Genomic DNA, 16,129 nt, shown 5'->3' with positions numbered 1-16,129 from the left:
GCTCCCTCTCTCTCCCCATCTCTCGCTCCCTCTCTCTCCCCATCTCTCGCTCCCTCTCTCTCCCCATCTCTCGCTCCCTCTCTCTCCCCATCTCTCGCTCCCTCTCTCTCCCCATCTCTCGCTCCCTCTCTCTCCCCATCTCTCGCTCCCTCTCTCTCCCCATCTCTCGCTCCCTCTCTCTCCCCATCTCTCGCTCCCTCTCTCTCCCCATCTCTCGCTCCCTCTCTCTCCCCATCTCTCGCTCTCTCCCCATCTCTCGCTCTCTCCCCATCTCTCGCTCTCTCCCCCTCTCTCGCTCTCTCCCCCTCTCTCGCTCTCTCCCCCTCTCATATCAGCCCGGGCTGAGACAACTTCCCAGCGCGCGCACACAGCCGCAACCGAGTACTTCACAGGTCTTTAAAAGACCATTTACATGTTAATAAAGCTTTGTTGTATTTCACCTTTTAGGCCCCTGCATCTCCACTTTGACACTCACTGGAATCCCCCGGCCCACACAGAGCAGAGTCTCAGAGTCCGGCTTGCTGCACCCGGCAGTGTTTGCTAACACTATTTAATTTTTTTTTTTAAAACACAGGATGTCTGCAAGGTCCGCGGGCCGCTAAGGAAGGCTTGCCGGGCCGTACTATGAGTAACCGTGCTTTCTGGGTAATCGGCTGAATTATTTATATAGCACATCATGCCTCTTTGAGAAGCTCCCCATCTTACAGTGAGTGAATGGTTGAAAGTGAGTTGGTAATGGTTCGGCCTATGTGGACATGTTGATGAGATGGTAATGGTTTGAAGACGTGGTTGACACAGTGCGCCAAAGATCCACACATAATCTTGGACCTTGCGAGTGTGTGAGGTTTTGTGCTATCTTTTGGAGTGGGCCGTAACCTACTTAGAAACTACCCATTGATGTGCATCATTGGGGTTACAGTGTACATATTAATAACTTTTAAAAACCTCTAAAATAAAAGGTTTGAGAAAAAGGTTTACTGATGATACAGCGTTCTGGGTAACTCGCACTCCTCTATTTTCTGGTCATTTTGCTACTTGTGTTTGACAGTTTTGTGGCTTTCAATGTTTTTTGTTACCTGTTCCATTTATGATTTATTATATTTGAAATGTGTTAATTTGTAAAGTGAGTTCTTCAATAACTAGTTAGGTGTTTTTTTGCGTTGTTTTTAATTAGTATGAAAGACATATTCTAGGTTTTAACTATGGTAAATATATTTACATCCAACAGAAATCTTCAAACGCATGTAAGGAAGATGGAACATGAATTGAATTACTGATGGCTCCTGTCACAAAACTGCTTTAAGAACCAGGGAGAAAATGGTCTGCAATCAGAATCTGAAGGAACAAGATTGAAACCGAGAAACACTCACATGAACAGACACACAGTTGAAACCAGCAAGGTCAGTCAGGTGGTTGTAAGATGCGGAGCTGAGTGCCACCCTGCAGTTGGACTCCTAAAATGTCTGCATAGAATCTGAATAGGTGACATGCCCTGCTATGTACCAGCCATGATCCAGAAATATCGATAAGTGGTTTTGTACAGTGCTAACCTTTCAAATACATAATCAGTTGTCAGCACACTCATCGATGGACCACTCACTGCAAATGGAGCTGGCTCAAAGGTGCAGCAAACTTAAATGAAGAGCTGGACAAAAGAAAGTTGAATAGAAAGTGTTTTCAGTCCATTGCAGAACACATGACTGGAACTCCAAACGAACAATAAGATTCATTAGTCAAACAATTTTTATGAAAACCATTGCCCAGCTTGGAAACTTTACACAAAAGAGTTTGTTGTGCATTATATGTGATACTCTTAAGTGACATTTAAACCATGCTGTGAAATTGGCTGACGTATATCTGAAATATTATAAAGGAGTGTTGAACAATGATGGCCCAGCAGCAATCGCTTGCACACCGAATCATACCCTTGTTTGCCTCTGTACCTTCAAGAGAAATATTGTACGTATGTATCGAATGTGGGAAGGGCTTTACTCGCTCATCGAGCCTAAAACGCCATCAGCAAACACACACTGGAGAAAAACCTTACATATGTGGTGAGTGTGGGATGGCTTTCAGTCGATCATTTGATCGAACAATTCATCAGCGAATACACACAGGGGAAAAGCCATTCACATGCAGTGAATGTGGAAAGAAATTTAATGACTCATCAATCTTGAGAAAACATGAGCGAACACATGTAGGAGATAATTCATACGTGTGTCCAGACTGTAGTATGAGTTTCAATGACTTACCTTCGCTACGGGTCCATCAGCAAATACACATAGAAAGAAAAACCTACATATGCAAGGAATGTGGGCTGGACTGTTCTCGGTTATCAAACCTAAGAGCGCACGAGCGAACACACACAGGAGAAAAGCCATACGTATGCGGTGAGTGTGGAATGAGTTTCAATGTCTCATCAGCCCTAAGACGGCATCAGAGAACACATACAGGAGAAAAACCACATACGTGCACAGAATGTGGGATGAATTTCAGAGCCTCGTCAAGCTTAACAGCCCATCGGAGAATACATTCAGGGGAAAAGCCATATGAATGTAGTGACTGTGGGATGACTTTCAGAGCCTTATCGCATCTAAGGGCCCATAAGCGAAGACACACTGGGGAAAAACCATATAGCTGCAAAGAATGTGGCAGGGGTTTCGGAGTCTCATCAGCCCTAAAGCGACATCTGCGAACACACAGAGGAGAAAAGGACATAAGTGAAAGTGAAGTTAATATCAGTTGATCTTCAGGTCCAAGATCATGTCAGTGTACACACATGAGAGAAGACACCACATATGGTAGAGGTATTCATATAGCTCCTACAACCACTGATGAGGCACTGAAATGCTTTGCAGATGGGCAGTAGGCTACACCATACCCAGTGTTAATGGTTACTGACGTATAAGGAGTGTAGCTGGTGATGGTGTTTCCATTGCGTGCCATGCAGTATGACATTTTCTTCACGCACATTAGAGCGGGATACCCCTGGCTCCAAATCTTAAGCTAATTAAACATGCTTAGATTAATCAGGATGGCTCACACTATTGGTAATATTGTCATTGATATGGATAATAGATTGGAATGCTCTTTGTGGACGTGTATCGATAATTGTCCTGCCATTCGAAGACCCTTGTGAGCCATAATGTTGGGAAAGTTGTAGTATAAAGTTTTAAAGCTGCCATTTAGCCTGAGTATGAATGTTTCCAGTTATGGTATGCAATAGTGTTGGATAGTACAGCAGAATAGTGAATTAGGGAAAACACCAAATTTGGAAATTACATGCAAGGTCATGTTATGTGTGAACTTACACAGTATTGATTTCAAAATTTCTGAGCTTGCTGTGAGAAATGTTTTACTAGAAACAGATTTATGCTCTGAATTGTGAGGGCATACACTTTGTTGTTACAGATGCACTGAACTTTACCAGTTATAACACTGAAGGACTTCAGGGAATGCACGCAGGTCAGGAAACCTGCACATGCATTGTATGTCACAAGAACGATAATTCAATTATGACTTCTAAAGAAACCTCCGTGAACTCATTCACTGTTGTCTAGTTGGTTTAGATGTGTTTGTATTGCCTTTGTTTCCACCACGTCAGACATCTTTGCTGTGCCATCAGTCCATCATGAACATTGGTGGTCAGTAGTAAGATGATATATCCTAAGATGCGGAAAACACTATATAATGTGCATCGTATTGGCGCTCAAACCTCTAGTGTCGTGCTACCTACGGTGCAGACCATTATTCTGGTGTGCCTTCACTTACGAATGAGGTTAGATCCTGTAACTGTGTGTAAGCTACACCTAACACAGCCTTGAGATTCGAGCACCGAAAAGGAGCCTGATATGGAGTTTGGCTGGTGGATTATCCTCCCTGCCATATTACTAGTGCTTTATAGCCTTTGGCACTTGTAAAAAGACCGACAGGATTTCTGTCTTGTTCGTGACTGAGTAACCCATCTATCAAACTCTAAATCGGGTCCAAATTGTGCATTTGTGGGAAAGGCTTAAATTGGTTCTAATCCACGAGAACTCACCAGAACTGATAGGAAAGTAAACATGAAGTGAATTCTGAATGCATTTCAATGACCTGCACTGAGCAAGGACCCATCAGAATAAGAAGGCACCATCAGTGGATGCTGGATGATTTTCAATTCTCCTTGCGCCTTCTGGGTCAGTTGAAAAAATATGCTGGGTGAATGTGCAGCTACAGAATCTCGCCCAACATGACATAACCAAGGACCTTCGTGTGTAAGACGAAGACACTGACTGGCATGGCAGACAATTTGTTAAAATATTTATTTCAGCTGTGACCCTGGTTGGTGCTAGGTATTTGCAATGCTGTCAACAGTCACTAACATGCCTTGTAGTGTTGTTCATTCATTGTTAATCTTGTTGATGGTCACTGACCAGAAAGGTTGAAAGTCACGAAAGCAACAGAGGTGGAAGCTGTATAAGATTGCAAAAACAAATACTATTTGGAGATAGTATCTATTGAAGAAAAAAATGTTCCAGGGTTTTACATCATTGGCCGAGAGATTTGCCAGGAATTTCACGTTCTTGATTAATTCAGGATGTTCATCCATTGAGGGAACCTTCAGGGGAAAGGTGCAGCAGGACATAATCACCCCTGACCCCCTTGTGCATATTTGTCTCCGTTACTGCTGGGTTTGTCTGATGCCGATAGGTTTCGATGATGTACTTGCAAATAGCATGGCATGTACATGCCAGGTGTAGTTCACAAACTACTAGGCCTGGAGAGAAGATGTCGCAAGTGGAGACCATGGCCTTGTATGCGAACACGAACTGGAATAATACTGTAAAAGATTTGTGTGGCGGGACAGCAGAGCCAATTGCCGTCCATGCCCTGTGTATTTGGGCAGGCTGTGCCAAGGGCAGCCAGCCCTCCACAGCAGATGAAACGCAGTGCTGAAGCTGTCCAGGCTGTGAGAGGAGCCTACGGTTGTGGGCAGTAATGCCCGTAATATTTAGTGAGTGAGGATTGCCATGTCCTCGGATGATCTCTCATAGTAGTTGCCACTCTTACATGTGCTACAGGCAAGCGTGATGTCTGTGTACAGGGCATGAGTGTTTGAAACTGTTGCATTCACACCTTTAGGAGAGGTATTCCTGGACTCTCTAAGCAGACTACAGTCCAGGACATTAAGCTGATTTCAGTTTTATTTCTGAAGTGCCTGATCTAGAACAGACCCTCTTCCATTTGCTTGTGTTTGGTGTGCAAGTCATTGCTTTTAACTTTTGTTTGTTTGTTTATATTGGTTTTATTCAATCTGTTAGGTTATTTTCCTTATTAATTTTCCTTTGTTCATTGCTCCATGGCGGTAGCCAGCGTCACAACCCCTATTGTTAGTGAATGAGGCAGGGAGACGTTTTTCTTTTTAAGAAGCTGCTTGAATCCTACTTAATTACAGTTGAAAGAGGAAATAAAGTAAGTCTTTCAGGAAGTAGAATATACTGCTTCACAATTTGAGGGTGCAGCAAGTGTATGATCGCCCTCTTGAAATTCGTGTGGGGAAAGAAGGTGGTGGCTTTGCCGGTGTTTGGCATGCATTTAAAAATATTGAAGAATTTGGGAAAAATATATTTGAAGGTTTTTATTGGTTCTTGTATTTTTTATTATAGTAATTTAAAACCCATAAATGATAGATGGTATTAATAAACAAGCATGTTAGCGCAAAAAAACTTAAAGGTGTCTCTTGTCGTGGATCAAAGAATCAGGGCTCACACAAGGCATTTAGAGAGAAGTCCTCAAGCATGCTTTGGGTCGTGCACCTAAAATCACCAGTTGTCCTGCCGTTTATCATGTACTGCTTCCACCTCAGACTACCCAGAATTGCATCAGTTGCATTATCTTATGTTAACTTTACATCCCTATGGCGAGAGCAACAGCAAACAAGCAGACTGTGATATCCGACCTTTGAGCCAATTCCATCACTGCTTTTCTCAAAGACCTCCACCCCTTAATTCTCTTTGACAAGTATTGTCCTGATTAGATGGAAGAAGTCCTGAATATGTCCACCTTTGTGATAACTGTTTTTAGGTCAAAGCCTACCAGACAGCTCAGCTTTCTGGTTTGCTGAAGACATCTTGGAGACTGTCAAAGTCGATCTAGGAATGCATTCGGCCCGTTGCTTACCTTTGACTTTCAGGTTAGTAACTCACATTTTCTGGCTTTCTATTTGCTGGCTTTTTTTGCTTTAAGCTCTGCAGGCTCAGTTCGAACCTCCCGTTGCCTAAACCGTGTTTACTGTATTCTTCCACAAATTTGCTTCTGTAAACAGGCCTCTAAGTCTTGTTCTTATATTGTCACGTTTGCTGTTCATTCAAAGATAGAGTTCAAATATCAAGCTGTGTCTTCGAGGGAGCTCGGTGTATACTTTGCTTTTTTGCTGACTTCAAAGGGACATTGTTTATAGGAAAGAGGAATGCAGCTTACACTCCTCGTGCCCCTCCTGTGCTCCATTTACAAGGCTGTAATATAACCCTTAAATAGCACATCATGTAACATGTGGATGACAGATTTTTATTTTAGCTAGATAGGTAATATGTATGCTGTACAAAACGCTCTAGCACCCTGCACTGGGATTAGTAGTGCTTTCAAAATAAATAAAATGGTGGTATTTCTTTAAAGCACATTCTCTTTCTGCACAGCACATTGAGCCACCACTCAGGCTCATTACAAATTAATAGGGGTGGGCGGAATTTGCGTAATCGCGTTACGCAAATCTCCGCGAAACGGTAAAAAATCTCCGCGAACACGCAGAAATTCCGCGAACACGCGGAATTACTTGTTCGCGATACTTTTTTCATGTTCGCGATCGCTGTTTGCGTGCTCGGGGTGAAATATCTCGCGAACACGCATATTGAGAACGCGAACAAGCAAAATATTTCGCGAAGTCGCGGAACGCAGATTTTTGGGCAATTTCGCGTTCTCCGCGGAACGCGAAATTACCCAAATTCCGCAAATTCCGCAAACGGAACGGAATTTACCGCCCAGGCCTACAAATTAAACCGAGTTTTCAGGAACATTATTCCGTATTATTGCATCGAGGCCTAAACTGCATTGTTCAAAACATTTTAGAATGTTATGCAAGACTGTCAAAATTCATTAACAGATGTGTGTTGTACAAAGACAGCAGCAAAACCAACAAATTGAAGACGGTTTCCACATATTGAGCGCTTCACTTGGCCGTTTACTGGATGTATTGTGAGCGCGAAAAATTGTGGAGTTGCCAAACAGAATACAAATTCAGTTGTATGAATTAAGTGAAAGCAGATGGAACAAATAATGATTTTTACTAAAACATCTGCTACTGAAGGTTGTGGCAGCAGTTTCCGTTTAAACTTGCATGTATCCATGTTGTATGTTATAAAAGTGCAACCTTGGCTGGCTCTTGTCACACTGCTGCATATCTTCATCTGGTTTCAGATGGCCCATGTTTCTGCATGTTTGGGATTTTAGTGCTCTCCCCAGCTCTCTAAACAGTTTTCTGTTCGCCTACACGCAGATTAGTTTTCAAATTTCTTTAGGTCAATAAGTAGGTTTTTTCCCCTCGAGATAGTGGTTAAATGTATCACTTGAAATAACGTTTCTTAAGGCTGATTTGATATAAATTCATCTGTAGTCTAATCGTAGGTTTAAATATTTCAATTAGACGTGGGGTTCAGGAATCATCAGACGAGCATAAACACCCCCACTGATCTCACCCCCCACCAAACTGTCAGAAAACACAGGTACCAATAGTTGAATATAAACCATGCACATTGGGCATCTTCACACCCAGAAACTAATCAGCCCATATAAAGGGGCCAGTGAGCGAGAAGAGGAAAGGAGAGAGAACAGAGAAATCAGGAAAACATGCATTGGCAAAGCCAATAGGTTTTGCCTATGTGGGAGCTATTTGCTTTGCCAGTGTCTTATAGCCAGTTATTAAAAACAAATACTATAAGCACGCTTTTTTAAATTGCATTCCCCCTTCATAGCACTGCTTTAAATACCATTTACAGCCCTTTGTAAATAACGTTTAGCCATGCTGCACAGCACCCACTCTGCTCTACAACATAGCTAAACAAGCATTGGCATAGCCAATAGGTCTCGCCTTTGGGACCTTATAAGTGTTTAGCCATGCAACAGTTGATGTTGTTGCACCAAGGATATTGGGCTGCATAACTAAATTCTTATAAGGTCCCAAAAGCGAGACCTATTGGCTATGCCGCGAAGGCATGGCTAAGGCGGAGTTAGGCGCCATCCGTGTTGCTGTGATATAGTAACTGTATCTGTATGCTATCATGCCACAGATTGCTTTGTACATAAATGACGCCTGACTCGTGCGGAGCTTGGAAGGGCGAGTATGTTTCCACGTACAGCATGTGATTGGCGCACTATATTGCAACTTAGTGCAAATCTGGATTCTGCTGCTGTAAAAGGTGCCAGGTTTTTAGAACAAGAGCCCGAAGGACCTGCAGGATTCTGACGGATGGACTACTGAGCTGCCCAGTCTGGGCGCTCAGAGGTCATGCATGAGCATCCATTGCTTGGCCTCCCTGCTGAAGTGCAGAGCTTGTTGTGATGGTGGTTTGGGGGAAAGAATGAGAGGCAGATGATACTCCTGGTTCTGTAATGAATCTGATAACATTTACAGTCGCACCCTAAAGGGAAAGGGGGATAAAAAAAGTGCCCTGTTCACGCCAGTGAGTGAAAGACTGATAGAGCTGTAATGCAAACCGTGCCCCTGCTTATCCTCTTGTTCTTCAGACTGTCACCCGTGCCTGTTTGAAAGTAAATGAGGAGCCTTTTGTGGAGGACCCTGGAAGTTTTATGATCCAATCTAAATTACAGTTACTACGGAAACGAAGCGGATTCATCATACAAGCGCATAGGCAAGGCATATTCATAGGCAAGCTCTTTAGTTACAATTTCAGAGTTTAGTCAAATGCTGCTTTGGCACATTTTATAGCAGTGTTTTCTACTCCACCAGGCGATCCGAGGTTAAATAAAAAAAATGATACGCTCTGCCGTAAAACCGGCCCAGACGATTTATTAATGGTCCCGAGTAAACTGGTTTTTCGTTTTTCCGTAACGCACAATATATCGCTGCCCTTTAAAAAAACATATTTCGCTGCAGATGAGGGCAAGCAGCGGATCCTCAGTTTTCCATGGATTCTACATTTATCAATTTCACTCGAACCACAGATGGTAATTAAAGTGGTAGATCATGGCAAAAATGCGGCCCACCCTCATAGAGCGGCTCACTCACCCACCACCCGCACTGTATTTGTAGGCGAATATGCCACCGATAACTAAAATTTAGTGTTGTTGCTTTAACTGTGAGACAGCAAGATAGTTGGTTGCAGACGGTTGCCTTCAGAACTGCAGTGAATAGATATTTAAACATTTCTTATTTTTAACGCAGGTTTCAGTCAATCTAAATGGTGATTTATATAATAAATTATGCGCCGACGCCTAGGAGGAACAGCCAGGTGACGCAGCTTTGTGTTCGCCCATATTCACAAGGTTCTTTGGTTTTCATTAGACGAGCTGGTGTGGGCCGCAATCATGGCGTCCCGCCTCGGTGGCCCTCTCTGACAGCGGTACATCACAGCACTGACATGGCGCCCTCTCTGTCAGAGGGCTTGACCCTTTGCCACAGGAAACATATATTCATTATTTCAGCCCTGAACAAAAGCTTTTTACTCCTATTATGTGCTGGACACTTTACATAATCACACATTGTTTTGCCAACTAGTAATTTATTAATAAAGAGCTAAGATTTGTTGAATTCTAGAGTTGCATTAGCATGACAGGAGCATGCTGACATTTTCTTTTTTCTACACTCGATGATGTTAGTTGCTGCTTTCCATACATATATATTAGTCTGTGGTTTAGGAAAATAAATGAGCGAGAGTTACACTGGTGTGAGTGAATGTATGACACAATCATTCATAAAACTGAGCTCTTTTTACCTTTAGGCGCCCTAAGCCACTAATATCCTTTTGCCGAATAGTGAAATGAATGGTCTAACTTGTTTTCTACTGACATATAAAGGGTGATTTTCCTGTGCTGCACTCGTTGTTACTGCTATTAAATTATTCAGGTTTATTGTTTGTTTTTGCAGTTTTTGCATAGTGCCAACTCTAGCCAAAGGTATTGGAGTGCTTTGAATGAACACCAGTTACATTAAACAAGGTGTTAGCCAAGTTGTTCAGGAATTGTCGTTCTTTGTGTTTCTCCAATCCGTCAGCTGTGTCAATTGATTGTTGAGCGTGGGCAGCATTTTCTGCCGCTTCCCTCATCCCCGATTCGTGTTTATTTTAGGCGCAGCGGTAGCGATCCTCTGAGTTTATCTAGTGCTTAGTCAAATAGCTCTCCTTTTGTGTGGCATAAACGGTCAGATTTGTGGGATGGACGCGGTCCTACTTTGTTGACTTTAGACCAATGTAAATCAGCAGCTCTGAGGACACTGTAGGGGAACCTTGCATGGTTTAAAGGCCTAGCATAGGAACTGTGCAGACTTTCACCATCACATCGGTCACTATTTGGAACGTGGGATGCAGGCACGTGTCAGTCCTAAGGTATAACATTATTCAGCTGTCCACTGTGATATTTTAATGCTAGAGCTGAGCAAATTAGAATAAATAAAATGGAACTTTTGAAACACCACTTAAGGAAATATTTATTAAATTGTTGTACGTTTTTTAATAATGTATTAAAAGGGATTTCAGTACTGTTTCCAAAGGCTGTCTTAGCAATGTTTCGATCACTTTCTGTTCGGAGTGGCACATTCAATATTAAAGTATTATATTTATATTATATATAGTTCAGTCGGTGGCATAGTTCAGTCGGTTGACATGTCAGCAGCAGAGATATGCGTGTAACCTGCACGTCGTAGATTTTATCGTACCAACACCACTCAGCCGGTTATTGTCCCGATCCGGAGCTCTGTGTGAACCTCAAGAGCTTCCGCCCGAGTAGGCAGGACAGGCAGCTGCTGCAGAGCGGTGTATTTTGAAGTCACACCTTCCACACACCCCTGGAGTACAGGCCCACAGAGCAGCCCACGCTCACCACCACCAGTCACCCGCCCCGCCCCTCTGCACAGTCCATCCGCCTGTTTTGCCTGTGCCCTGCTGGTGACCAGGCAATAAATTGTGTTCCCAACGCTACACCCTGTGGTATTAATGTGCTCACACTGAGGGCGGCCATATCAGAGAAGCCACCACCAGGGGAGCCGGATGTTATCCCCATTCCCCAGCTGAACTTCAAACCACCCGAGAACGAAGAGTAGACAAACAAGCATTTGCAATGGAACAGGTTTGATTGCATTGCAAATGCTTCAGTGTAAAACTGAGCGCGGCGCCGCTTCTTGGACACAGCGCTCAGTTTCTTTATATATTTGTTAACTTTAACACTGAGCGCGGTGTCCTTGAAACGGGCGCTGTGCTCAGTGTTAAAGTTAAAAAATATATGAATAAACCGAGCGCAGTGTCCGTGAAGCAGCGCCGTGCTCAGTTTTCAAGTTAAACAAGAATTACAGCCGTATTAGTGACCTAACCTAAATCCTAACCTGTGTACAATCTGAAAACCTATGGCTTTCGGAGTGGATATAACGTAAATTTTACCTGCAATGTAATTTGCATTTATAAAAGCGCTATCCACTTTACCAGAGCACACCCCTAACAGCACACTTCTGTGTAATACAGGGAACGCTCGTCCCATGCGTTCAGGGAAACAAAGGAAGGAAGGGGTTAAGTGCGGGTGCATAGTGGGAGGGTGACAACCACAACCCCATTGAAAACAAGCATTGGCCGTGAAAGTGACACGACCACGTGAATAAACAAGCCAAGGTGACAAGAAGGGCTGGGCGAGAAGGGAGGGGGGAATGCCAGCATCAGAGGAGCCTGATTAAAGCTGACGAAAAGGGAGGGGGAGAAGGGAGGAGGGAGTGCGAGCAGCAGCTGTGCACGTGCACGCCATCGTGCACTCAAGCTTTAGGCCTGCCAAATCATGTGGGTAGCACTTTTGAAAACCCACTTACAAAATGTCTCAAAGAGACAGCTTGCGCTGTCTCAGCAGGACCTAAAAACATTGGAAAATCCAATAGCTCTCACATAGGCGAGACCTATCGGCTTTGCCAATTCTTGTTTCTGCTGTCATTACATTCTCAAAGCAACATCAGTGGCATTTATGCCTTATGCAACACCTGAGCTGTAATAGATTAAACTTAACATTTTAGGAAAAAGTTTTCAAAAGTATAAATAAGTTTCCTCATCCATATTGTTGAATTTTGTTCTACTGTTTTCTTGACCTGTAGCTCTGAATTCCTCCACCCTCTCCCCCAGTGCCGGCCTTGCCTCATCCTTCATTTGGCCCAGTATGTTGTTGTAAACCACTGAGCAGCACACCACGTAGTTTGGCTTCAGGAAACTTTTCCATTCAGGAGCTCAGTGCATCTTTATTTGCCTTGAGCAATGTTTGTGACTGGAATATTTGGCAGGGCTTAATATTAAATATATAGCTGACTTCAGCAAATGTCAGATTTCTTGTTCATAAATGGGCTGTTCAATATTGCACAGTTCCCCAATCCACCACCGAGACCTATCTGTCTCTCTGCAACTTCTGAACCATAGTAAGCTCCACATTTGTCTTTCCTCTGCAACTTTCTGAGAGTTTAAGATCTTTCACTAACATTTTGCTAAGTGTATTTATTATGTATTGGGACAGCATCATTATGGGGCTTGAGGTCATGCAGATATACCAGAAGCTTGTCCTTGTAGAATGACTTAATGTGCTGAAGAACCCATTCACAAACCTCATTCTCTTAATGTTAAGTAGTAAGACCAGCACCGGGGCAAACAGAAAAGATGAGAAGGGCCACCTGTCTTTTTTGCTTTTTTCAGCCTCTCTCTACTCGGACACTATTTTCATAGTCTACATCTATGACAGAATTGTAGAATGCAGCTGCATTCTTGACGTCTAAAGGCACTACTTCACATTTTTTGGGTCTTCTCAGCCACCTCATGGGGTAGCCTACTCGTGTTCTTGGAAGTATTCTGAAAGCGCAGGAACCCGTCCTTATCTATGCATGTCAGGGATGTCACCACCCCGTGCACTCTTGTAGCTAACACATTTCTGTATATCTTAGTGTCAGCATTGAGTGGAATGTGTATGATGTGTAGGACGTAGGGTTGTTGCCTGGTTTGGTAATTATCACTACTCCAGCTTCCCTCATCGATCGTGAGAGGGTTTCATTTAGCAGTAATGTGTCTCAATCAGTGACTAGTCAACTGGGAGATTGCCTCCAAAAGATGTTTTACCAGTGGTCACTGCTAACTCAGTTCTGTTTAGCGGTTTATTCAAACCAACCCTGTACATACTGTCGATGTTTGAAGTCTTAGAAGCTATTACTATGTTCTCCAAATGTTCTAGATGTGGGTCTGGCATGCAAAGTTCTAATACGCTCTTGGTTGCCTATTGTGTGAGGATTAAGGTGTCACTGTACTGCAAAGATCTTCCATTCTGTGTAGCCTGGGCAATAGTCAGCCACCTTTGACCATATGCGGTCTTTGTCTATACCACATATCAAAATTCTGAAGGTGCTCCGTAATAATAATAATAATCAGAAGAAATTCAAATACAAGTGAAACGGTCTTGAAAGAGTACAGGAGAGGATGTGTGCGGTGGGGATCTTCTGTAAGTGCCATGTTCTGGAGTTAGTAGTGAAAATTAAGTGTTTGATGGTATTATGTGCTTTGAATACTGAAATAATGAGAGGTTTTGCTTGTCCTTTAAGAGTGACATGAGTCAGAGCAATGTGCCTAACCACTATCAAGACCATCCAGCAGCAGAATAAATTCAGTAAATGGAAATTGGTGCTTGTAGAGGACAGATGGATGCCTTGATTCTGACAAAATAGCAAAGTTAAACACCAAGCAATAAGAAACAAGAGCACAGGAAAATACAGAGGAGTAGAAGTGGAGCTCAAAATATATTTTACAGGATGACCAGAACTACTAAAAGTGCACAGTTGGATGTAACGGAATTTTAATAAAGGCTGAAGAAGATATTTCCTCTGACTATATTTTGTGGTACAACAAACATTTAAATAAAGAATAAAGATCAGCCTTTGCCTTGACGTGTAAAAAATCACATTTCTTTCAGAAAGTGTACATTTTAAGTTATTTCAGAACACTAAGATCTTTATCAACATAATATGACCACAATTGTTTTTAAAGTAAACATTTTGTTTGTGAATAAAAAGTACCCATGAATTTGCACTCCATCACCATGATTGGAAAAGACTGCATGTGATCAAAGTGTATATCAAAGTGTATATATTGTTGTAGGCTGACTAGAATATATGAATCCTCATTAAAATTATTTCTCTCCCATTCCTTTTAATATAAAGTACGACAACCTCCTTCAATACCATCTGAGCATTGCAACTGTAGGGGGTGAGTTACAAGGGTCTGCATTAGGATGGGAGTACAATGAGGGTGTATGGGAATGACAACAGGGAAAAGGGGGTCGACCTCAGATCTGTAAAATTTAAGAAAGAAATGAGAGGCGGCTCTTTGTGACATGCCTTAAGGGGTTGGTGGTCTCTCAGATGAAATCCTGCACATTTATTGAGAAATAATGATATGTTTAACCAGTAGAATTGTGGTGAGCAAGACACATCTAAGTCTGTTGCAAATTTAGTATAGCCAGGTCTGTGAATTTTGGGCTGTAAGCCAATGTATTGTGTGTTAAAAGGAGCAAATGGAGGTCAACAAGAAAACAAACTTAAAAGGGTTCCGGGTGCACACGTTTTGTATCGGTATTTGGTATGTAACTCTTTATGTACATCGTCACTTTCAGTCCAAAGGTAAGACTTATGAAATATTTAACAGTAAGAAGAATGTTAGAGTTCTATAAAGTTAATTTGAATTGTGGGTGTTTCTGAAATAAATGTTTAAAAAACAAAACATTTTGGTCACATCAAGTTCACAACTATGATGTATCCTTATTTAAACTTAGGTTGTTGCACCATCTCTAATCCATCAATCAGGATTTGTAAAGCGCACTATTCACCTGTGAGGGTATCCAGGCTTCTAACCAGAGAGATTATCTTCTATAACATACATTGATTTTCCCAGGGTCGAAATACAATTGTGTTCCTTAAAGAGGCCCAACACTAGCTTCTGTCGCATGTTACTACGGACTTAGAAGACTAGTGGACTGTCTGATATGATAGTAGAGAAACACCTTGAGTGATTACGTTGCAATATGTTGACATGGCTCTATCAGTTGGTAAGTAAGAAAAAGAAAACACGTATGTGCCATACTTATCCATAGTGTTATTATAGCTGAACTTCCAGGTTTTCTCAATTTACTTTCTTGTTCCTCAAGCGACAAATTCCCCGAGCGCAGAAAAAGAGTGGAAATGAGTAGTAAAAGTAGCAGAAGGTCAAGACATTGAGCTGTAATGAAACACTTTGAAGGATGTGATGCAGCTTGCCTCTGTAGGGCAGTAGATATTGAAAATGTCCTTTAACCTTTTCTCTATTAGTGTTTACGGTCGGCTTTATAATTAACTTGTGTGTCTGTTTGGTTTGTTTTGGATTCTCTATTCTAAAAATGTTTCTTTCAAGTAGGAGTGTTTCTTGTATAAGTTGATATAAATTCTGCATCAGAAAAATATGTATATAGTATCAATGCTTTCTTTAATAATGTTTCAGCTGCATGTAAAATAAACCAGATGGCTCAATCTGTTCCCTGTGGATTGTTTCTGGAAATAGTTTAGCAAGGTTGTTTAAAATGTTTTCTGCAATAACCTCAAGGAGACATGTAGCGCTCTTTGAAATTACTAGATAAAGTCTGCTTCTCTTGTTATCTGTGTATTTTTTTTTATGTTGTAAAAAAAAAAAAAAAAGACTGATGCCTCACTTCAAATGCACTTTTCTGTAACAAAAAGGAATGTGCCTCTGCTCATTGTGGCAGTTTTTTTTGCATTTTAACTGCTTTTAAAATGAAACCAGCATCATCCTTGGGGTGGGTAATTGCTCATCCTAGTTTTGGGGGGGGTCTGCGGGGGATATCGGGGCAGTGATGCTTGGAGGATATC

The 16,129-nt window shown here is 42.1% G+C and overlaps 1 protein-coding gene across 2 annotated transcripts in view; it reads left to right on the top strand.

The window, feature by feature from the left end:
* LOC146783132 (uncharacterized) overlaps positions 1–15,771 on the top strand; it is a 46,807-nt gene extending 31,036 nt beyond the window's left edge. For both annotated transcript variants that reach the window (XM_085640066.1, XM_085640067.1), the window contains exon 2: positions 1,229–15,771. In XM_085640066.1, coding sequence (XP_085496192.1) covers positions 1,886–2,746 — 861 coding nt within the window. In that variant the 5' untranslated portion in view covers positions 1,229–1,885 and the 3' untranslated portion in view covers positions 2,747–15,771. The remainder of the gene's footprint in view (positions 1–1,228) is intronic.
* Positions 15,772–16,129: the final 358 nt, after the last annotated feature.

The sequence above is a fragment of the Triturus cristatus genome, chromosome 12 (genome assembly GCF_964204655.1).
Source record: "Triturus cristatus chromosome 12, aTriCri1.1, whole genome shotgun sequence".
Lineage (NCBI taxonomy): Eukaryota > Metazoa > Chordata > Amphibia > Caudata > Salamandridae > Triturus > Triturus cristatus.
Note: the sequence above shows the minus strand (reverse complement) of the source record. Positions and strands in the feature narration are given on the sequence as shown.